At 38.4% G+C, this 24280-nt stretch overlaps 1 protein-coding gene across 6 annotated transcripts in view; it reads left to right on the forward strand.

Annotated features, from left to right (window-relative positions):
- Positions 1-24280, forward strand: part of FARS2 (phenylalanyl-tRNA synthetase 2, mitochondrial) — a 227042-nt gene that overhangs the window by 42537 nt on the left and 160225 nt on the right. For all 6 annotated transcript variants that reach the window (XM_056483598.1, XM_056483596.1, XM_056483600.1 and 3 more), the window contains 2 exons: positions 9750-10383; positions 19557-19716. In XM_056483598.1, the coding sequence (XP_056339573.1) occupies positions 9766-10383; positions 19557-19716 (778 nt within the window). In that variant the 5' untranslated portion in view covers positions 9750-9765. The remainder of the gene's footprint in view (positions 1-9749; positions 10384-19556; positions 19717-24280) is intronic.

A 24280-nucleotide genomic window follows, 5' to 3' on the forward strand; every position in this document is an offset into this window, starting at 1 on the left:
GAGGTTCCAGTGGAGTGCCACAAAGATGATTTGTGGTCTGGAGCATCTCTTATGAGGAGAGACTGCAGGAGCTGGGCCTGCTTGGTTTGGGAAAAGGAAGACTGAGAGCATCTCATTAATGCATATAAATATTGAAAAGGCAAGTGCCAAGAGGATGGTGCCAGATTCTTTTCAGTATTGCCCAATGACAGGATGAGGAGCAGTGGCCATAAAAGAAAAGACAAGAAATTCCATCTCAGCATGAGGAAGAACTTTACATTTTGGGTGGCAGAGCACTGGAACAGGCTACCAGCCTTAACAGTTCTGTGCTTCTGTGATATAATTTCCTCATTGAAGTAAATGCTGTCCTTGGTTTTGGTAAACATGGTGACCAGAGGTGAAATCCTATCTAGAAAATGACAATTTGTGAATGCCATGCTGGGTTTTAGACCAACCCTGCCATGGAACAGGTACAGCAGCAATGGTCAGTCCACCCAGTTTTGCATTTCTCTTTTTGCCTCAATAAAGCTTTATTTATATACCTTCCCATCTTCCCTAAATGTCTTCTGCCTCTACAGTTGATCTCTCCTGATCATTCTAAGTACATAATTGTAATTACAGTAACACTGAAGTTTGAGCCACAATACAAAGCAGGGCAATGACTCTGTAATCCTTGCTCAAGGAATGTAGGTTTGAGCCTTAAAAATCTGTGCATTCGAGAAGATTGTTTCAATGGGAATAATTCAGTATTTCTGAACTGTTCAGTGTGGTTCCTAATGGGCAGTTCTGGCAAGCAGCTTTCAAAACATTTTGATTCTATTCACAGTACCAGTTATACTTGTTAAGCTGTTGATAAAATGATATCACAAGCAACAAAAAAATTCTGAACACTGAGAAAAATGACAATATGGTCAAAACAATTTGGGGAAAAAAAAGTGGAAGCCAAGATGTTGAAATACAGTGCTTCTGACTTGGGAGCTGCTGCACTAATGGGTATAAATAATGCAATGCTTTTCCCATGGGCATATTGTAGAGCTTAACTGGTTAATGGCTGAAAAGCATTTTGAGATCCTATGTAGAGATATACTTTGGAAAAGCAGAGTGCTGCTTAATGAAAGTCTAAATGCTGCTGCATCACACTGTTCTGGGTATGTCAGTGAGTCCAATTGGTGTCAGTAGTGATTAAACCTATGGACCACATTGTTGGACATATTTAACATTTGGCAAGGTGACTATGGCTGTTTTGATAAATGAAAATAAATTATTAATTTTCCTTATTTGACAATCATCTTATTTAATGCAAATTTTAGATTGCTTTTTAATATACCGTGATGCTTTGGATGCTTTTCAGGTTTGCTTACAGCGTAAACTGTCACTGTCTGCTTAAACTACATTATATTTATATAAAAATTAAAAATCAATATAAAACATGGAGTCTGACTGAAACGTTTTAGATCTTTTTCTTTTGCAAGTTCCTCTTAAGGAGAAATGATACTTGGAAACTCCTAGAAGTGATTTAGGTCTTCAGTCTGTTTAGGGAGTATAGATTTTAACATCTGATTTAACAGAGTGGTTGCAATTTTGTCTAGGTTTTTTTCACTATACTTTGTGAGGATACCTCAAGAAGAGTGTGAATATTTTGGTTTTGTGTGTCTTTCCCTTATGGGAATTGGTTTTTCTTCCCTTTTACTTATGTGAATTTTCAATAATTAAGTAGCTTCTGTCATGATAACATCTTTTAGCTCACATGCTCTCCAGGAGGGAAGTTTATTTGCAGAGAAGACTAGAAGAAATGTCTCAAAGGAATCAATACTTGAAAACATGAATTCTAGACCTCGAGCAGCTCATAGTCCCTTTTAGAAGTTAGTACCTGTTATGACTGTGATGTTTTACTCACTCATTAATTTACTGTTTCCTTCGAAATCTTATGAATGTGGACAGGAAAATGAAAGTGATTTTAAAATTTTTTTCCTTCCTGTTTTCTCTTTTACGTACTTAGTGAGCACTGCCTTAGCTTGGTATCTTATTGCTAACCCCTTTGTATGGCTGCCAAGTTTTCTTACATAATTTTCTTGACAAATGGCTTACTCATTAATATTTCAGGCCTGTTCCTACCAACCTCAGACAAGTGGTATGCCCTAGGCAGGGAAATGTAGTTCCTTCTGTAGGAGCCTTCTAATCTTTTCCTTAAATGCTTTGTCAGAGCCCATGACAGATAAATGAAGATGGTGCAGTGCAAACTAGAGATGACTTATTTGTACACATGTGACCACACATTTTCCAACTGGGAGGAGTTGTACTGCAGTAGAATCTCAGCTGCAAACATCCACATATTCTCTTCTTTATCCATCCTGAAGTCTGTGAGACTTATTGATTCTGAAGGGAAATCTGTAGAGATATTTGTCTCTTTCTTTTTTTGATTGGCTGTTGAAATATACATAATCCTGATAAAGGCTCTGTCTGTTCACACTTTCATTACTTCTATAACAGAGACAGACCAAGGAATGATACCACAGCTGAGTTAGAGCTTGAGTTGAGACCAAGTTCATATCACAGCTAGGTCTGAGGTGCAGATCTCTGGTGATGTTTTGGCTTAAGATGATAGTGAATTTGTGAAACTGATCTCTCTAAAGCTTGATGTGACAGAAAATTGATATGACACAAACCTATCAATATTCCTGCTGCTATTTAGAGTTGAAACATCCTAAAAAGGGCTTGTTTGATTTAAATATTGCTAATTACATACATATTACAACCATGAAATAACTCCTGTGTCTAAAATACTAATTATGTTTGTTATTTTATAATAATACTTAAATTATTCTAACTACACCTTGTTGGCTGGAGTATTACTAAGGAGGGAATCTAGTTTCCTCAGTACTCCTTGAAGAATGGAATTAGAATCAGTGGTATGGGGATATAGCAGGTAAAGCTGAAGACTTTCTCATTTGTGGATGTACTTAGTGAGTCATGTCAGCTGCTCCCTCTGGCATGTCCCATCTAAATCATTTGGTTCCCCTTGCTGTCTTGTGCACTGTTACCAAGTCTGCATATGTCCCATTCTTGGTATTTAATAGATTTAAAAAAAAAATATATTAATTTCTCATCCTGTTAAGGCAGGATGAGGTCTCTGAAGTTTTATAATGCCCAAATGGTGTAGCTAATCGGTGAGGACTAGGAAAGTCCCCCTCTATGCATAAATACTGATGATATTTAATTTCTAAACAAATTTATTTTTACTCAGTATAAAACTCTAAGGAGTAAAATTCTTGGTGGTGTGTGCCTCTGTGAAAAAAGTACAGATAATGAGTTGCAGATATTGAAGGAAAAAAGAAGGCAGAAGAGGTAGTGGTAATTTTAACTGCAGTGAGAATTTTATAGGTATTTAAGTGTCTCTGTCCCTTTCATCTGACAGTTATTTACAAATGCAGAAAGCTGTTTGGCAACATTTTCAAGGCATTGGAAAAAGAATATTCCCTCAGCAGCCAAAGGTAGTGTTTTTTCAGATTGCATTACATGAAAAATGGATATTTTAAAAGCAGTAGACACATTTGAGAATATTTAGGAATAATTTCTGCATTGCCTTTTCACAGTATATAATTTGTAATGTAATGTATTCAAAATATGTTTGTGCAATGAGAATTTCCCCTTAAAATATGGAATTGACTATTAGCTGTTTTGTCTCATTGTGAAGGTAAGGAAGAACACAGAAATGTTGGCAGGAGATCAGGTCACAGCTGTCTGAATTTTTAGTAGCTCTGTGTCTGGAGGCATTATCCTTTTAGTAAGTAGGAAATCATGGATAAACCTGAACAGTCCTAGAGTGACACTGTTTTGCAGGGAAACCTGAGGCTGCAGCAGCATGGGGAACTGAAACTTGTTGCAGTGGGATAGCATTTTGTCATCATTTGCAATATCCAGCCTGTGCCTGAATGGTGAGTGGACTCAAGGGATGATGCAAGACATTTTGAAATGGGTGCTTGCCCAGAGATGTTCCCTTCTCCAAAGACTCGCTGTTCACCGTGGTTATCTTGGCCCTTCTTGCAGTCCTGTGGAGTGGTGCAGGTGATTGAAGGTGTGTCTCAGCAGTTGGACCACATTTTCTGTGCTTGCCTCCAGGTGCTCGTGTGTGTAAGACAGGCCATGAGATGCTGGCCTCTGTTCATGCAAACAGCATCTTCTGCATCAGTGGAAAAGGAGCATGGTTGTTAATACCCTTCATATTTAAGAAGGTCTTTTATGTAGCACTGAGAGAAAGCAGGATCATGCCTTATCCCAGAAAAGGTTTTTTAGTTTTCTCTCTCAATCTTGCAGGCCTCAGAATGTGGCATCATGATTAATGTATCACCATTGCAGAGCAGACAGCTGGCCAGTTTATGACATATTTTTGCTTCAGTCAAGAAAAATAACAAAATAACAGAAGAATAATAAAAAGTTATTCTTTGTGTTTCTGGAACTTACTGACAGATTATTAACTAGATGAACTCCAAGTACATGAAAAAATTAAGAGCCAAGTATTTGAAAGCTATATTATCTTGCCAATGCTTTGTAGTTCATGAAGTACTTTAATGGTGTTTAGCCATCATAGGGATATCTGATAATATTCTGCCCTTGGAAATTCAGACTCTAAAATGGATCCATTCTAAGTTATCTGTAAGGCTATTTCAGAAGTCTGTGTGCATTATATAAATTCAGCATGATCAGTAGAAGTCTGTTCTGGTGTGCAACAATGTATCATCATTTTAAAATGAGCATTAAAAAAAAATGAGCTTGTTATTAGTTTTGCATGCAAAATAATTTACGTTATATCCTATGCAGTGCAGATATGGTCATGGCAATACAATGATATTTGCTGCTGTATGCCTACATAGTTTTCAAAACTAAAATTCAATGCTTTGCTAAATTGCTAAGCAGACTGGTAAATGTCCAATTTTAGCAGCCTAACATATGTTTATAATTTTTGTTTTAACATATGCTATGTTGGTTGAACTCCCCTCCCCACACATACGGTAGATAAAAGCTGTCACATCACAAAATGGTGGCAGCCCAACTTTTCTAACATTTTCCATGGCACTTCAGAGTCTTGCATTAATTAGCTATTCTTGGATAGGAGACAGACTCTCATCTTTGTAGAATTTTGGTTTCAAACCCATCATGTACTTGGGTTTATGTATGCAGTAGCCCATCTGTGTTTCTGCAGCCATAAGCTGTAAAAAGCACAGGGCAGAGGGAAAAGCGGTCAGCAGGAGTGAGGGTGCCCTTGGCTCACAGATGCAAACACCGAGCTAATGGCCCCAAAGCTGGCCAGTTTGGCCACTAGTTTGCTCAAACAGGAGAATTCTCCCTCTTCCACTCTTGCAGGAGAGGTGAGTGAATCAAACAACGTTGGTGCACAGCACTGTCTCTTTTCACTGTGAGCTGCTAAACTGCCTCTGTTTTCTTGTATAAGGAGGAATTTCACTGAGTCTATGATTCTTTCCTAAACCTCAGCTGGGGGGTGGAGAATTGTGACAAATACCACTGCAGCTGTGATAATGCTGTCTTAATCCTTGCTGCACTATGACATGGAAACCTGGATTTAGACATGAAAGGACATTCCTAACAGTACAGCATTATGATCCCTTATCAAATCAAACTGCCTTTTGCATGTGCTCCAAACCACAGTAGTTTTTCTCTGATGTATTCTGTCTGCTGTTTCCCTGTTGTCAGGCACCTGACTGTAGTGTATTTCAGCATGTGTAATGCTGAAATGTCTGCTGGGCTGCTGTGTGGGGAATGGTTGGTTTTCCGTGGGGGAGGAAGGAGCCTTGTCCTTCAATTGAAACTGCTGTAGAAGTGTCTCAGGGTCTGTGGTACAGGACTGATGTTGTCAAGAATGGTCATATCAGTGCCTGGTCTGTGCACAGCATGGACAGGGTTGTTCTTATGCCTTCATCCCTGGCTGGCAAGGATGCAACCTCCTGCCCTCTGGAGCTCCTCAAAAGCTCATGCCTTTGTGCAAGTGTAGTTCCAAGTGTGTTGGCACAACATAATGTATGATGTCATTCCTATCCAGGACTAGAGTTATAGTGAACATCTCAGTATGGAGAGTGAGGTATAGCAACCTGAGCCCGTGGAGCTTCAGGGGAGCTGCTGAGGTACCCTGGAATGTGTGGTGGTGTCTGGCTGAGGACAAGTGTAATAGGAGATGTTGGTGCTGGTGCTTGCATGTCCACCTGCAGAGCTTTGAGAAACCCCACGGGGAGCTGCCAGCAGGGCAGCCCTGCTTCCAAAGCCCTGCATCCAAAGCCCTGCATCCAAAGCCCTGCTTCCAAAGCCCTGCATCTGCATCCAAAGCCCTGTGTTGGCTCCCAGCTGTGAGCCAGAGCCACTGTCAAACCCAGAGTGCAGGACTTAGGGTGATGCTGGTAGAGGGCTGTGCCATCTTTGGATCACAGGTGCCAGTGGTGGTCGTTCAGTGTCTGTTTCCTGTTTATGTATTTGTTTTCAGCTGCAGGACCTGCAGCTGCTGTTTGGCTCGCTCTTCTCGTTAGCTGGCTGGCAGGCCTTGCTGTGGGATTCAGGTTTTGTCAGTGTGCACAGAAAACAGTTTTGTTTCCTTGCCAAATGGAAAGCATGGTGGAAATAAAGGAAGAAAATGATACATTTAAACTGTTTCTCCAGACATTTAGATAAACAGAGAGGGAAATAAATAGACATAAATGCATAAATGTCTGTTTATTATAAGTGAACATAAGTAATTAGTGTATTCTTAACACCAGGTATTTATTGCTAGAAGAAGGATGAAGACATGTCTTTATTTTCCAGTGTTGCTCTCTGCCTTGGTAAACATTACTTTGGTTTGAAGATTTTGTGTACAGTCTGCAGAGTGTAAACATATTTTACTTTCTTTCTTCTCTGTGGTTTCTCTGGCCAAATGTAACTTATCACCAGTTGAGTTGAACTAAGTCCAATACCATTTTTCTGTAATGATTCTGAAAGAGGAATACGTGACTCTGTGGTGAGAGAGGGAAGCAGCAGAGTGTTGCTGGAGGACCAGTGTTTCTGGAACTCTGTGTGATACCATGTTAGGGGCACATTTCATGCTTGCTTGCTGTTGTTTGCAGTGCTTGGACTTTGGATAATTCATAAAAAAAATGTAACTTTTCTTACTGCTTACATTACTTGCTGCTCAGATTTTGCTTTGGATTAGAATAATAATGCAGGTAGTAATGCCATTAAACTAATTAAGGCACAGGCATAATATTAGGATGAAAACTCAGGTACAAGTTCATCTGTAGGTTTTTCTCCTGTACAAGTTTGTGAGGAGTATATATCACTTGCTCAGAAAAAAAAATGTTTCTCAACTCAGAAACTAATAGCAGGGCTCCTCATAACAAATACTGAAATGTCATCAGGTAAGCCCTTGAAGATGTATATACTAGAGTCTCTCTTAAAAATAATGAGTCTTAAACAAACAAACAAACAAACAAACAGAGTGCCCCCCAATACTTGCGGTGCATGTTATTTCTTTTTCCATAAATTTAAACTCATCAAAACTGCTTATGTGAAAGTTAAGTTTCTCATATGGTTTTCTGATTCTCAGAGGAATGATATTTAAGAAAGCAGCAAACATCACAAGAATCACGATAAAGTTATGAGAGTTTTTTTGTACATTACGGTTATGTGTAAGTTTTGAATTGAAGTTTTTAGAAAAATAAATGTATGGACAGATGGTGATATTTACTTAAGGGAAGCTGAATTCATTATCTGACTAGGACTGGGTATTTCAAGCAGCTGTTTGAATATGAGAACTCACTTTCCATGAAGGAGAACGTATGTTTCCGGAAAATGGAGTCTCTTTTCAAAATATAAGGCAATCCCTTGCTTGGCCTCTATCAGAGGTGTGTGTGAATTCATGTTTTGAAGAACATTCTCAATAATAATGAAAAGCTAATTTGGTGAAATAGTTTTGTAAACTCTTGACTGCACCCCTGCCAAAGGCAGTCATTCTTAAAAGTTTCAAAACTAGATAAAATTTGTAGCTGTTCTTTATTTCTAAATATTCTTAATTCTTTAATTTCTTAAATATTCTTTATACTTAAATATTCTAAAAATTCTAAAAATTTTCTTACCAGAAAAATGATTAAACCAAATATTCAGTAATCTTATACTTCCCTGCTCGTCAGGTTTAATTTCTGTCTACCCAGCTTGCCTTTATTTTGATTGAGATATAATTACTTGAGGGAATAGACCTATGGAAAACTTTCAGATATTAGCCAGAAGAAAGCAAGCCAAATGTGACCATACTCCTTACCTTTTACAGATTTGTTTTTCTGGGACTCTCTATTCTAGTATGCCTGTTCTATTTGCATAGATACTTTTTAGCATGAGAGTATGAAATATAGTCCCACCTTGTTTATTTTGTTGCTTACACTTGTTTTCCTTATGTTCTGTGGAAAGCTAGCCAGATACTATAATCCTAAAGATTGAGAGGTATCCCTTGAAGACTGTGGTGCATATATTATTGCTTATGTCCTTTCTTTCCCCAGTTCTTTAGGGTGACTTTCACGGAAAACTATTTTACTGACAAAACTTGTGGCCCTGCAATTCTTGATTCATAGAGAAATGCAAGCCAGTTTGTAGCAAATGCCTTTCTGCAGTCACTTCTAATGCCTCTGATTTCCCATTCCATAATAAGCAAATTTTAATGCTTAATTATTTTACTGGAACCTTTCCTAATATTTCTAAAGCCCAACTATAGATTTTAAAATAATTTTTCATCTCAGAATGGGCTGATGCATAAGGAGTGACTGAAAGATTCATCACTCTCAAAACTCTTTGGTTTTGGAATTATCTTTGAACTCTACAGAGAATGCAGCTGTGTGCACATGAAGCACAAAGCCTGTCTGTGAGCTGGGAGGATGTGTAAAGATGCCCCTTTGATGGGAAATGAGTTCCTCAGTTCAGACAACTTGAAGAATCTCATCACTTTGCCTTCCTGATATCTGACAAGCCTGCCTCCCCTGTACAGCAATGGATGCTGTGAAAATAGCCATCCTGGGGAACATAGGGAAAAAGGGGTTTTGTGCTCACTAAATCCTAACATTGGTTCTGACTATATGGAGTTTTTATTGTGAATCTTGTGCAGTACTCATATGTGAATTTAATAAGCTGTTTATATATAAATATATGACTTGTCTGGCCATCTGTTTTTTCACAGTGGTTCAGTAGTTTGAAAGGTTAAACTGGTTTTGTCTGGCATTAAAAAGAATTAGTGATGATTGCAAAGTGCGTGCCACATACATCAGGTAGATGTGGAACATGTTCTGCAGCTTCTGCTAATGGGGGAGATGATATAGCAATAAGTTAATTGCTTATTATAAGCGAGTTCTGACTGCTGAAGGGCACTGTTAAGTTTCCAAGTTTCTCTTAAGTAATATTAGGTTACTGCTGCATGTTTTAATTGGATGAAAAATACTGTTTCAAAGAAGGCCTGGTGTTTATTCGTCTTTAAAGAGCATCATCTGGATGGGGTTCAGGCTAGGTCTAGAGTCATTAATACTGGTTCAGTCATGCAGAAGCCTGATAACTGAATAAAATATCCTAGCTGAAACTTGACCACAAGGATATTTTCTATCCTCTGAAGTCAAAAGAGTGGTTTGTAATGGGAACTTTGTCATACTAATCAAGCAGACATTTGGATTTATCTATTCCTAAGATAATAGCAATTCCCACAGCAACATTAGTGTTCCTAACTCAAATATTTTTAATTTATTTTCTTTCTCTAGATCATAAGAGTTTGCAATGGCAATGCTCTGGAAATTCATGAGAGTAGCTAAGTATTCTAAAACAGCTTTATCACCAAAAGTAAAGGTAAGAGGAATTTCCACCCATTCAAGGCATTCTTCATCCAAGTCTGTACCTTCAGATTTTGCTGCCAGTGCACCCTGCTCAAATACTGTGGAACTGCTTGGTAAATCTTATCCTCAAGATGACTACAGTAATGTCACAGAGAAGATTCTTTCCAAGGTGGGGAAGAACTTGCACAATAGAAAACATCACCCTTTGTGGCTGATCAAGGAGCAGGTGAAGGAGCACTTCTACAAACATTATCTTGGTCGCCGTGGGACTCCACTCTTTTCTGTGTATGATGGTCTTTCTCCAGTGGTTACCGTCCAGCAGAATTTTGATAGTTTACTTATTCCACAAAACCATGCCAGCAGAAGGAAAGAGGATAACTATTACCTGAATCGTGACCACATGCTGAGAGCTCACACGTCAGCTCATCAGTGGGACTTGATACGCTCTGGCCTGGACGCCTTTCTGGCCGTGGGAGATGTCTACCGCCGAGACACGATCGATAACACCCACTACCCAGTGTTCCATCAGATGGAGGGCGTGCGCCTCTTCTCCTGCCATGAGGTACGAGCTCTGTAGTTGGTGTGAAAGACCTTTTGGGTAAGTTCCTTGGCCTTGTGTTTGCAGCAAGCAAACGTCAACCACATAAGCAAGGTTCGTGCACGTAAGCATGTTACAGCAACAATGGCATGCTGCACATTGATAAAGATCAAGGGGTTTATCATATAGCAGTACTTTTAATTTGAGAAAAATGTAGCTGAATTTGAAAACAGCTATAAAATTCCCTAGGAAAATGTGAAAAAATTGAAAGACAATATTATTGAAAGCTAGCAAAGTAAAACGTAATCTGAAATGAAACAACTTGTTCAGTTAATGATCTGCACAACTCAATTCTGTTTCTGTCACAACTCTCTTCTGGTGAGATCACTTTACCAAAAACTCTATCAAATTAATTCTTGAAGGACTTATTGGTTGTGAGTTGTTACAGCTACTTCCAAAGTACAGTTTCCACTGTTGTCTTTCTTTTAATAGTGCCAACCTTCTGTAAATTTATGAAGATTTCTAGGGAATTGTTCTGTTTTTCATCTCATCCTAAAGCTGCATTGAAGCATTCATCTGTTGCAGCCAATAGTTATTTGTTTGTGGTGCATACACAGTAAACCCATTGGAGTCCAGAGGCATCAGCTGAAGAGCTCTAGGTTGATGTCCAAGACTCTTAAGTTTATATGTTTTGTTGGCACAGCTTGCATGTTCTGCAAATGCCTGGGTGTCATTAAGTACTCTGCTGCATCATTGATCAGTGGTAAATATAAGCCAGTTTGTTTTCCAAATAGTAATTGATTTGTATAATTTGTGTATGCTTGTAGCAGTGCTGCCAAATTCACAGTTCTATAAGTAAAACCAGCTTATTCTAATAATACTGAGATGTAGACTGTTCTTAATGTGCTTGCCAACGGCTGACAGGAGCTTGGCAGAGAAGCCTGATGCCTTTGGATGCCTGAGGGAAAGCAAAGGTAATCATAGAGCTCAGCTTTTCTCTGGGATGGAAGGGGCTCGTGCTGCCTGCACCGCGCTTTCCCACCCCGTGCGGCCGCTGCTCGTTCCACTGCCAGCACGTTCCTGCCTCTGCAGGTGTCCTGAGACTGGCTGGGGCTGAGTCCAGCCTGCAGCTGCTTCTTTGGTAACCACTAAATGCAAATAGTGCAGACTTACCCAGCCTCGTTTCTTTGCTGTTCTTTTCCCATAGGCCTATTTATGAATACGATCAGGGGCATATGGTATACAAAACTATATTAAGAAAATAACATTTTTTGTTCATCACAACTTTTTTTTTTTTTTTTTTCACTTGAACAGAAGCTCAGTCATTCAGATCGAAATAATTTACTTGCCACAAAATTATAATATCAGCATTCTTGAAGGATGAAGTTTCTGCAACCTTGGGTGTGACTGATCTAATCGTTGAACTACTTGTTAATGAATACACCCCTTACTTGTCAATGAATACACACCATTTTGGTCCTAATGATTGACTATTTCTTTCTACTCTACAAATTTAATAATAGGAATAATAGGATTTGAATAACTGGAAACAGTTACAGAAATGTTTTCACTGACGTGTTCTATCTAGAAATATACGTTTAACGATCTAATTAATTGCACTGGAGATTATTTTTTTTTCTCTATCTTTTTCTCCAGGAAGATGATGGAGATGTTATTGGAGAGCTTTCTATACTGATGAAGAAAGAATAGTGGTGTGGTGTAAAGTGTTGTTTATTGGGCAACATACAAAAATTATAAACCTGAGCATGATCTGATTCATTCTTTTTTGCTTCAGTTTGTGTTTCAATATATACCCATAATCACAAGAGCCTTGTAGAAAGAAATGAATGTGTAATTCTGAAATTTCACTGGGGACTGTTTCCGTGTTTTGTATTCTGGTTGCCTGTTCAGCATAATCCACATTTAAATAATTCCAGAAGGAACTGTCTGAGCGGAACAAAGACTAAATAGAGGTAATACTACATGAGAGAAATATCTGATATTCATTTATTTATACTCAAGTTTAAGCTGTAACCCACCGAGCAGAAACGTGTGACTGTCAGGGCCTGTTACCCTTGTTTCAGAATTTTTATTCCTAATCAGGCTACAGTCTCTGGTGAGAGGAAATTTGTACAAATACCAAGGATCAGAATCTTTGGAACCAAGGGGAAAACTGTTAGCTCTTAGCTACAAGCCCTGGGTATGTTTCATGTTATGGCCAATATAGTAATTTTGCATGCTGATGGCAGTTTGCTAATTTGTTCTTTTGATTTTGACATTTATCATTCACTGTCTTCTCAGTGTAAGTGACCACAGACCTAAGAAAACGTGAGAAGAAAGACAAAAGCCTGGAGTGATTTTATAAGAACTTGAACTTAGAGGAATTTGATGTTTGATCTCAATTTAGGAGGTGTGAGGGAAAAGTCAGTTTATCCTTAGCTGGAATTTTAGGTAGGATACAAAAGATGTAGGAGATCTACAGAAGTGTGTCTCCTTTACAAATACCAAATTCTGTAGTTATGACTAGGTCAAAAATCCTACCCTGTGATGGAAACCTTCAGCATAATTCCTTACATCAAAGTTAAAATCAGTAAATTGAAGTAAGCTCTGGAAAAACAAAGCAAGTTTGGCATTTTTGCAGTATTTATTCTGAGATATTTGTGAGCTGTTTGTTTTTTTGGCTATATTTTTTTGTTGGTTTATTACTTTTTAAAGAGAGAAAAAATCTATAATTCAAAGATGGGTAGGTAACTGATCCATTTCTGCAGCTTTGAATGAGTGTAAATACGGAAGTAAAAAGAAATGCTCAAACTAAATAATTGGTAAAAGAATAATTCATGCTTAAATTTCTCGTAGACTTTTAAAAGATGTTCTTGGACTGCTATCAAAGAACATCTGAAAATACATTTAGACATGTTTTCAATATATTTAAAAGTATCTTAGGTGATTATTATCTGAATGTAATATGTAGAACAGTTAGAAATTGACTAATATAAATAGTTAAAACCAGAACCTAAAAGAGCTTCCCAAATCTGCTTCCAAATTCTGAATGTAAAATGGGCTTTTCTTCTTAAACAGTGTCCCCAAATTATATTCTTTTGTATTCACTTCCTCCAATATTCCTGTTTTTCTTCTAGTTGATGTTTTAATTTTTTTCCTTTCTATGGTGTATGGCTTTTTTTTTCTTTTGGTTAGTGCTTTGGATTGGCAATTTTGATACTGCTGTTGTCAGATTTGAACTGGCCAGTTTTCCTGGGTGGATTATAAGAGAAATTATTTCCATGCTATGCCGTTGCTTTGGTGCAGTTCCATAACTTATGGAAAAGAGAAAAAAAATCTCAACTAAATTGCACTTTGTGCATGTCAGCCAGAAGAGGGAGCCAATATAAACCCAATGTCAGTCAATGAACAGCTTTTAGTTGATAACAAAAAATGTTTACACATTTGAAGGAGACTTCATACAGTGTTTTATAGTCTGTACTAAATTATACATAAATTTTAAGGGGAACAGATGCTAAAACATAGGAATTGCTCCTCTAATTTAGTAACCTTGTTCCAGTGGAGACCAATACAAGATTGTTTAGATGGAAAAATGATACTCTCATCAGGCTTGTTTGTGCAAGGAGTAGTAGGGATACATCTTTATTTCCATTGAAATGCTTATGGTGAAAATGAAAACTTTTTTTTTTTTGTTAGGATGCAATTGAAAAAGGGTAAATATTCTAGTTATAAGTAAAGGATTGCTCCTCCAAAGCACTATTTATAATTTTTTTAAACAAGTCAGTATTGTAGCTTTTAGTGTTTATATCCTAAAATGTAAGGACTCTTGTTGTAGGTAACAGAAGATTAGTAGATTTTTCTCTTTTTCATCTAAATACATACTTTTTTCCTCATCTTCCCATAATTGTGTACCTTGGCAATATTCCTGGTATATTGTTAAAAAGAAAAGGATGTTACTTGCATCCTTTTCCTTGTGGTTTGGGGTGATGTGAACTGCTGATTGACCACTCATCTGCAGTTTCGGTGTTTTTTTGAATCGAGTACAGGAGCAGAGCCACTTGAACTAGATCCACCTTGATAAAAAAAAAGGAGCAGCAGCATTATTTTACTAGAATATTCGGAGGTGCATTTATTCCTGAAGTTGCAGTTGACCTGAGTGGTCACAATGAAGAGCCTGGCTACTTTAAGTGGAACTGATTTCACTTTCTGTGGTACTAATTCAAGTTGTGAGCATTGTACTATTCACTGTTTTCCAAGTTGTGGTGTATAAATCATGCTGTAATAAATAGAGCTTTGCTGATCCGAGGATCTAAATTGTATTCTTTCTTATTTTTAGTCAAAAGTTTGACAGTGAAGGGCAACAGAATGTCTGTTAGATTTTCACAGTGATCCATGGTCTAGAAAGTGTGAAAACTCATGGTGCATCTTTTACTTCAACGACTTCTTATTTTTTTCAGACTTTGTCTGACTTTTTGTTACCCAGCTAAAAAATCCCAAACAAACAATCAAACAAACAAAGCTTTTCAGAATAAAGCAGTTAAATCTATTCAATGCAATATTTAAATTGTGAAAAAGAAAATTAAAAAAAAAAATAAAGAGCAAAGTGTCTGCAGTCCACATGTGTATTTGGGAAGTCTAAGGCACTTAAAAGTAAAGGAATTTATATTGCTACAGAAACAGAAGTCTATAATAGATGTCTCATTATTTCAGGTATCTGTGTAGTGTGCTACTTTTTCTTTCTGGTTTGAAAACATCTTTATTTTTCCCCCTTTCTTACAGAAACACTTTGATTAGATTAAAAAAAACCAAAAAAACCCCAGCCCTCCACCCCCCAAAAACAGTAGAGGTTACCTTTCTTTGCTGTAGTTGTAGAACTGGAATGGAAGGATGTAGAAATTAAGGTGACTACATTCAAGCTTGTGGGTTGAAGTAATCTTTACCATTTTCTGTCCCCCAAAATCCTTATTGATATTCAATGAAGAGCCTTCTGTCATGGGAATCATGGGCTGTGTGTCTCTTTGGTACCTGAAGCTGGCTGCATCAGGGTGTATGGTTGCATCTTGGAGTCTGAGACTGAAATTAGGTTTTCTCTTTGAGCCATCAGTTGATGGCATCATCTTCATAATTTCTGATCCTTTGGTTGAGTCTTGAGTTCTACAGTAGATTTAAAATATTGTGGGAAGGGTTTGCTATTTGTAAGTGGATTCAGAGTGCAGATATTGGTTCATTTTTGGAGATATTTATTAGGGCCAGTGAGACAAAATATATTTGGTGTGGCAAGGCTGGGTGTAGTCATGTGCACATCCTCATTTAGAGATAATCTTAAATGCTGGTTTGCCTGTAAGTGTAAGTACATGAGCATGATTTATTCATTATCTTAATCACTGGTTATGCATGAGTGGTAGGAGGAATACACAACTGCATTGTGGAAAAGAGGATATAGTTACAGATCTCTCTAAAAACTCCTATGAATGCATCCTGCAAAGATGCACTTAATTTTGAATATTAAATATATGGATAATAAAAGGATGTAAAACTAAAAAGTCTGTCAAGTGACTGAGGAAATGTTGGGGTCTTTGTTTAAATCACAAATGTGACTTCTGCCCTTTGTGCCAGGCTGAGAAATACTGGAATGTGCATTTGAAGGACCATAGCTCCATTTGTACTTGCCCAATTAAAACTCTGTCTTCTTGCCATTACAAGTTATCAAATTTTAGTTAATTTTTGTTACGAGCTAAACTGTGAGTAAACTTCGTGCACATAGTTAGGTCACTTCAGTTGCTTTCTGCCTTTTCCTTTGTAATGCAGCATCAATCAGATATGCTGATAAATCCTGATGTTAATTTTTAAAATTTCTTCATGGTGATACAATATTCAATGTTTTGCACACCTTCCTTCAAAGAAAAATCTCTTGTCCTTATGCTAGACAGACACGTAGGTACTCAATTTATGGCTACTAAAGTGACTGATCATATTCAATAGTGCATGTTCTTTTAGCCTGCACTGAAGGAATAAATGTATGTGAAAATGTCATCTTGGATGTGTCAGTGCTTTATGCAAGACATTAGGTATTTCTTTTTCTCCATTTGCTCAGATATGTGCTTGAGAAAAATTGACATGAAAAAGGAGAGACTGTAGGTGATTCTTCATTTTATTCAAGCTTTGACTTTCCTGGCTTTATGTATACAGAAGTGTTGAAGTGTTTCTAATCCAAGGCGTGTACCTAGCACAGTTCAATCGTTGTAATAGTGAAATTGGTGTATCAGTTTAAAGCTGCTCATATTGACATAGCAATGTCACTGAATGGAAAGTCAGGAATAAATATTAATACAACTGTAAGGTGTCTCTATTTTTCTCAGTGCAATGCCTGATGGAGCTTCTGTGGAGAATAAACACCAAAGTGCCTCTCAGTGCTTTACTATGAGGGGGGCTGTTGTCTTGCCTGTTTCAGGGACTTCCCTATGGCTGTGTTTTCAAAGCCCATCTGACCTGGACTATAGTCATGCCTGTGCCCAAAGTGACCCAGCCCTGTTCCATGTGCCAGCTCATCTCTTGGTGCTGCCAGTATGCTGATATTTGATTACTAACCTGAACTAGACCATTTTCACATCCCTCAGTTTCTTCCCTCTCCTGGGTTACCACCTCCCAGCCTGGCTCAGTATACTGCTGCATGGACCCGTGTCCTGGTTTGGAGGAGGAGGTGGTGTACATCTGGTTTGGCAGGATTAGGGCTCAGGCAGGTGACAGGGCTGGATTATGATTCAAAAATTTCAATGGTTCTTGCATGTATTTTGTTTCCACATCTGATATAAACCACTGAAATACAATTTTGCCTAAGACTGTAATTGTGATACCAACATTTCAGAAATGATACAACAGTAAGGAGAAGTATTTCTATGTGCTTGTTGTTATGTAAGCTGTGTTTAAAGGCTGGTGGCCAGACTATCTGTTCTTTGCAGTGGTCTTAGGAGCCAGTCTTAAGATGAAGGGAGGAGTAAAGGGGAAAAGGAGAAAGAGAGTTTCATGTCCTAAAATACTGCTGATAGATAAAATAACGAATGTACCTTCTAATGTGTAAAATACAGTGTATTCTGGTCCAAAGAGGGAACATCTCTGTTGCCTGAAGGGTGTTACTGGCTTAGTGAGTGAGTTAGTCAGTCAGTCAATAGGAAAAATAGCTACCTGTATAGGATAGGAACCTAATTTAGTCACTCTATGTTCCTCTCTGAGGGAGCCTGTGTCTCTCCATTGGCCACCTGGTGAGCCTAAGACAATTATCCTCCTTAGGCTAATGCTGGCCTCTCTGAATTCCCCTGACTTTCAAAACCACATGCTGGATGACTTGCTGACATCTGCCTTGCTGACAGCAAATTAGTTGTAGGGTGGGTATTATCTGCTTGTTCCAGTCAAGGTAGGAATAATGTCAGTAAGAAAAAGGGGGTTTAATCTATCAGATGAGCTCTTGAATAAAGAATCTGTTATTTAAAATTGTGATACTTTGTTTGTCAAGCTGCTACCTTTTGGGTAGTAAAGGCATTTTTCTTAGACTGGTGGAGAATCATTTTATTTGGTATTTTTACTTTTCTTAATTCTTTTTTTAATTTAATCTTTTACACAGTACACTAAGGAGATTAACTGGAGAAGTGTTTTCTCAATCTGCCAGCAATCTCCTTGTGGCTAGGAATAAAAAGTTAAATGCTACTGGGTTTTTTCTATTTTATTCCTTCAATCCACTGTGGTGCTAGTTTGCTTGCTATTTAAACTCAGGCTCTTCATTCATTGTGTCTGTAGGAAATGTGTGAGAAGCTAATCCTAATAAATTATATCTAGCATTTGTGGACTACCAGAGATTCACTTGAACTCTTTTGTTTAGAGCATTTAGTGCTCTGAAGGCATCAAACTGCAGTTAAAACAACTTCTGTGGGCATCCATGAGTTGTTACGGTTACACACTATTCGTGGCATCTCCTGAGTAAGAGCTGTTTATGTTGGGAGACTTAATGGGAAGAAAATCTCAGTGCATGTTTTTTCCCTCTGTGTATGCTTGACTAGGGGAAGATAGAAACACTTTCACAACTGGCTCTCCTTACCCTCCAGACTTCCCACCAGATCTGGGGGTTTTGTACAGCTGTAAGGATTTCCAACAAAAATACTCTTTAGAATGTAAAACCACCTGCTTGTCTTCCCAAGACACAAAGCCTCCAACAATGTTGTTTAATGAATGTGTTTTATTGGTCTCTCTGAGAGGATAGAGATTTGCTGGTATGTATCTGGCCAGGATCACCTGGCCAGAAACATATGGAGATAGGAAGAAAACAGAAATCTCCAATTTGCAGCAGATGTGGTGGGGAGCAGTGTCTGAATGAAGAGCAAATCTGCCACATCCCAAAACAGCTGTCTCTGTGTTTTTCAACTTATCTGGAAACCCCCACCTGAGATCATGAATCCTTAAATGCCCCACAGACAAAATTCCTGTTCACAAAAGGATGCTGTGTGTGGGACTATACAGGAAAATGTCAGTCCTTAAATGAATATAAACTGTACCCAGGATGAATTAACTGTAAGCAGCTTAAGTCTCATTAAACTGCCAGAGTTTGTTTTGGGGTTTCTTTTGTTAGTTGGTTTGGAGTTTTTTTGTTTTTTTTTGTTTGGGGTTGGTTTGGTTGGTTGGTTGCTTTGTAGTTTTTTGTTTGGGTTTTTTTTGTTTGTTTGTTTGTTTTGTTTGGTTTTTTGGTTTTGTTCTTTTTTTTTTTTAATGTTTAGTATTTCTTTTACATCATTCAAGTACTAAAAGAGTTGAAGTTCTGATAAATGCCATTGTGTTCATTTTGTTTTGTAGTTTTTGGGGTGTAATTTATATACACAATACACAGTACTTTGTTCTGCACAATAACTTTAACTGAATCAGAAAAAGAGAGATGCTGATTTTGTAAATTATTTTTTTCTATAGCTAATCATATTATTTGACGATATAATACAGAAATAAACCAGATTTAATTATTTGAGTATTTTTGTTCTTATGATGATTCATCTCTGCATTTAGTGAACAGAATTTGTATAAAGTCACAGTCTTTGCTTGTTTTTCACAGTGCAGACTTAGCAGGTAATATTCCCACTTAAATCAGTGAAACTTCATTCTTTGTTTTCGTTCAGGAGGTCACTGATGCAAACCACGGTGTTTTTGTGGTTTTGTTCCAGCTGTTCTCCAGCATTAAGGAAGGTGAAGGCTTGCAGCTGTTTGAGCAGGGCCATCGCACTGCACACAAGCAGGAGTGTCACACCATGGAGGCAGTGAGGCTGGTGGAGTTCAACCTGAAGCAGGTGCTCACGAAGCTCATGACTCACATCTTTGGTGATGGTAGGTTCTCACACTTTTCCCCAGATTGCTCCTGGCAGGGAAGGGGTGCTCGTGTCCATGTGCTGCTCCACATGTGCACATAGAGCACTGCAAGAACATGTTTGCTGACTTCACATCAAGCTGAACAGTAATTGTTCTTTGGTACTTACAGTGGAATGAGGAAGGGTAATGAATGTATGGTAGGTATGAAGGTATATGAATGAAGTATTCTCTCCTCAGAAATACCTGCTTTCAGTTTGAGGAACTAAACTTATAAATGGCCTGAGTCAAAATTCCTACATTAATGCTATTTCCTGGCAAGGAGGCTGCTCTTCTGAGCTGATTCATTTTTCTGTTGAGGAAATACTGGATGGCATTGGAATGCATGAGGTATCTTGCCTACTTTCTAAGGTCTTTTAAGATATTTACTGCACTTAGAGCAGTAGTTCCAAAAGTGGACTGATAATGATACCAAGTTCAGTATATGACAACTTGAATATTTTTCCGAATTTCTAAAGTTGACTTATAGCACGCAGAATTTTTACCAGTTGTTGTGTTATTCCACCTGGACAAAAATTTTTTAAGTTCCTCAGCTCAGAGCTTCTTTTAGGTGTATTTTATTTAACAGCCACCTTTTGAAACATTCAAAATTGGGATGAAAGGGAGTAACAGTAAGGATGATACATTTAGATCAACCTCAGATGTTGAGGATGTTTAAAGTGAGCAATTTCTTGGAGTTATTAGTGGTATCTCAGACTGCAGTGGCATCCTTCTCTAACTGTTGACAGATGCTGCACTTTAAGCCTCAGCATGTTGGCTATTACTAGTTCTTATACAGTCCACACAGTAGCTAAAAAGACATTAAAATGTATTCATTTATTATTTTAAATGTACAAACTAAAAGTAGATGCCACCTGCTTAATGTTCAGATTTTCTATTTCTATAGCCCCAATATTTTTCCTGGAATACAAACACAAGATACAGTTACTGAATTAAATTTAATTATAGATATGTATGTGTGTATATATATGTGTATTTCCCCCCTTACCCCATTCATGGAAATACTGGAAGTCAAAGTATTCAAAGTTGATGTTAGGCACAAGGTATATGAGATTGATGCATTGCAACTGTCTTGGGGCACACATAAATAAATTTGTCTTTTTATAGCTGTCATCTTTTAACTAGCATTTTACTCTTTACACAATACTCTTGATTACTTTTTGTACTTTGGCTCCTATAAATTTTAACTTAAAATTTAAAATATGTTCAAACCTGTTGCTCTTGGAAAATTTTTGGTTTTCCTATACGTGGGTATAAGGCCCCGTGTTCTGTTAAAAGCAAAAATTTCATTCCTTTATACTTCACTTCAGTTGTATTCTTTACAACCTGTTCTGTCAGCAGAATATTGTAGTGAAGTTGTACATCTTTTCCAGCAGGACAGCATGATCACTGCAGTAAGTGACTGAAATGTTGCATTGTCGTACAGTCACCTGTTTTTTATAGGCAGATTGTTTAGATTTTTTGTCTGCTGTACATGTTAGTTTTGCATAAGCTGGCTTGTACCTGAAGTCCTGGACTTGGAAGCTGTGCTTCTGCAGTGCTTCTCTGGGAATTCAGTGACTCAGGTTAATGTTAGATTGAGGATCTCTGCAGGATCTCTGCAGAAAGAACATATCACTGACTTGCCTTTTTTTTTTTGGTTTTTTTTTTGGCTTTTTTTTTTTTTTTGCATTGTTTTAGGTTAGTTTTCATAATATTTAATGAGACAGTTGGGTTCTACCTGATTCCTATCACACTATTCAAAAAAAGTTGCTTAAAAATCACTGTATTGTCCTGAGGAAGGTCTAAGACTTCATAGAATCTGCACTTATCCTTTTTATGTCTTTCTGGATTTGCCAACAGGCAAAGGAATGTCAGATATTTGAGGAGGGAGAAAGTTTTGGAGCATCAGTTGTCTTAAAAACTTGACAATGTAAAGTAGTTCTTTTTATGGCATTTTCTGGTGGTATGACATTCCTGGTTTTGCATTCCACAAGTCAGTATCTTCCAGTTTTTTCCATTTTTCTGTCAGAAAGCTATTTCAAATACTGCACCTAGACATCACCATTCTTAGTTTCCCTCTGTTACCTCCATAAGGTGCACACTTAAAATCCACTAATTTAAGTTACCTCCATCTCCCCATATAGTTCTGCCAATGTAGGTAGTCTCTTAGTTCTCATTTTAGTTACCTAGTAACAAGGCTGTCCAAGATTTCCTCATAAAGTTAGCCAGTCGTTCTCAACTATGGTTCTTTTTCTAACCCCTCTGTAGTTTACCAAAAGCTTTCTAAACCTTGAGAGATTCAGAAGTAATCTTACTATAGCAAACAGAAAATAATAACTGTGTGCTAGTTCTGTGATTTGTTGCTTTACCTGAAATGGCTCAAAATTCACTTCTGTCCACTATTTATCTACCCAGTTCCTACCCAGCACAGCTAAGGGAAGGCGTGAGACTGAGTAATGCAGTGGCTTTGCCACTACTGGTTCTGACCACTGGATATCTTTTAAATCAAACATGTTCTGTTTATTCCCCTTCTTAATTCTGTTATACAGATATCTCCTTTGAGTGCATGGAGATGTATGAGTGTAATGAGTTTAAAAAAATCATTTATCAAGGACATAATAGTCTGACTAATAACTTCTGAAAAATGTGAGCTAATGCAGGTTTATATGGGCAGCCATCTCCTGTCTGCTGCAAGTATGATGAATTATCTGAAACAACAAGGTGCAGAGTACTTACAAACTGGCACACACTTCAAGAGGCCACAGTTCAATACCTTCTGTGCTTCCCAGCACCCTCCATGCATCCCTCTCCTTTTCCTTCCATAACCTCATCTCTAAAAATAATCCTCACAGCAACAAAGAGAATTTCTGGTCAGTGAAGACCATCTGGGTCTCAGGCTTTGTTGCTTCTGTGCTGTAGTGTAGCAACAGGCTGCTTTAATGTGTTTGGTTTGTTCTTTTTTTCTTTTCTTTCATTTTCAGTGCCTTTGGTCAAGCCTTTTTCATTATGAGACTCAATTAGGCTAGCAGTTGTTTAGCTTAATATCTGATAACACTTTTGAGTGCAGGCTACAACAATTTCCTCACCTGGATTCAGTGTTCAGAAATAACAAAAATTATTCACTATTTCCATAATGATCTGAAATATAAGTTACTGTATTGGGTTTGCGTGGCAAGGTTTTGGTAACAGGGAGACTGCAGGGGTGGCTTCTGTGAGGAGCTGCCAGGTGTTTGCTCCATGTCTGGCAGAGCCAGTGCCAGCCAGCACCAAGGTGGACCCACTGCTGGCCAAAGCTGAGCCCATCAGTGATGGTAGCACCTCTGGGATAACACACTTCAAAAGGCAGAAAAAAAAAATCCTGCACAATTTGCAGCCAGGGAGAGGAAGGAGAACACATGTGAGAAACAGCCCTTCAGATACCTTTGTTGAGACACAAGGTCAGTGGAGGAGGAGGGAGAGGTGGTGCTCCAGGTGCCTGAGCTGAGATTCCCCTGCAGCCCAGGCTATGGACCATGGTGAAGCAGCTGTGCCTCTCCAGCCCGTGGAGGTCCATGGGGATACAGAGATCCACTTGCAGCCCATGGGGCTTGGAGCTGCACCATGCTGGAGCAGGTGGATCCCCAAAGAAGGCTGGGACCCTGGTGGAAACCTGTGCTAGAGCAGGCTTTTGGCAGGATCTGTGGCTCTGTGGAGAGACCAATGCTGGAGTAGGAGGTTCCTGGAGGACTGCATGCTGTGGAAGGGACCCATGCTGGTGCAGTTAATGGACTGTCTTCAGTGGGCATGACTCCACCCTGGAGCAGGGGAAGAGTGGCAGAGAAAATGAGGGATGAACTGACCACAGTCTCCATTCTCCATCCCCACTGCTGGTGAAGAGGAGGTAGAGATTTTGGGAGTGGAGTTGAGCCTGGAAGAAGGGAGGAATGGAGGAAGTTGTTTTCAAGATTTAGTTTTTATTTCCAATTATCTTACTCTGATTTGATTGGTAATAAACTGAATGGCTTTTCCCAGCTCGAGTCTGTTTTGCCTATGACTGTAATTAGTGAGTGATCTCTACCTGCCCTTATCATGGTCAATTATAGTTTCTATATATATATCATGGTCAATTATAGTTTCTACTCCTGGTCCACTTGAGGAGGGCAGTGGTAGATCAGCTTTGCTGGGAACCTGGTGTTCATCCAGAATCAGCCCAGCACAATTCTGAATGGATCTCTACCCACTGGAAGGACTCCCATGAACACTGTGAGACTCTGAAACGAGCAGGTGTGTTTGTGCCTGATAACACAAATAACTTCTTTGAACTGGAAAAGTTACCGAGTTTGTGTCTAGCAGTCAGGCCTTGATTAGATTCAGCACTGTGTTCTTGTTTTAGGACAGATATGTGTCTCTTGGCTTCCTAAAATTTCTGGAAAAGATCAATTTTGCCAGTATTTCATAGGCTGTATGTGAAGAAATAAACTAGGCTGAATCAGGAAAATGATACAGTACTACAGGAAGTCTAATCATCATAATCCTTTTAAGTCCTTAGTGGTTTAATTTGCTG

This window comes from Oenanthe melanoleuca, chromosome 2, assembly GCF_029582105.1.
Source record: "Oenanthe melanoleuca isolate GR-GAL-2019-014 chromosome 2, OMel1.0, whole genome shotgun sequence".
Lineage (NCBI taxonomy): Eukaryota > Metazoa > Chordata > Aves > Passeriformes > Muscicapidae > Oenanthe > Oenanthe melanoleuca.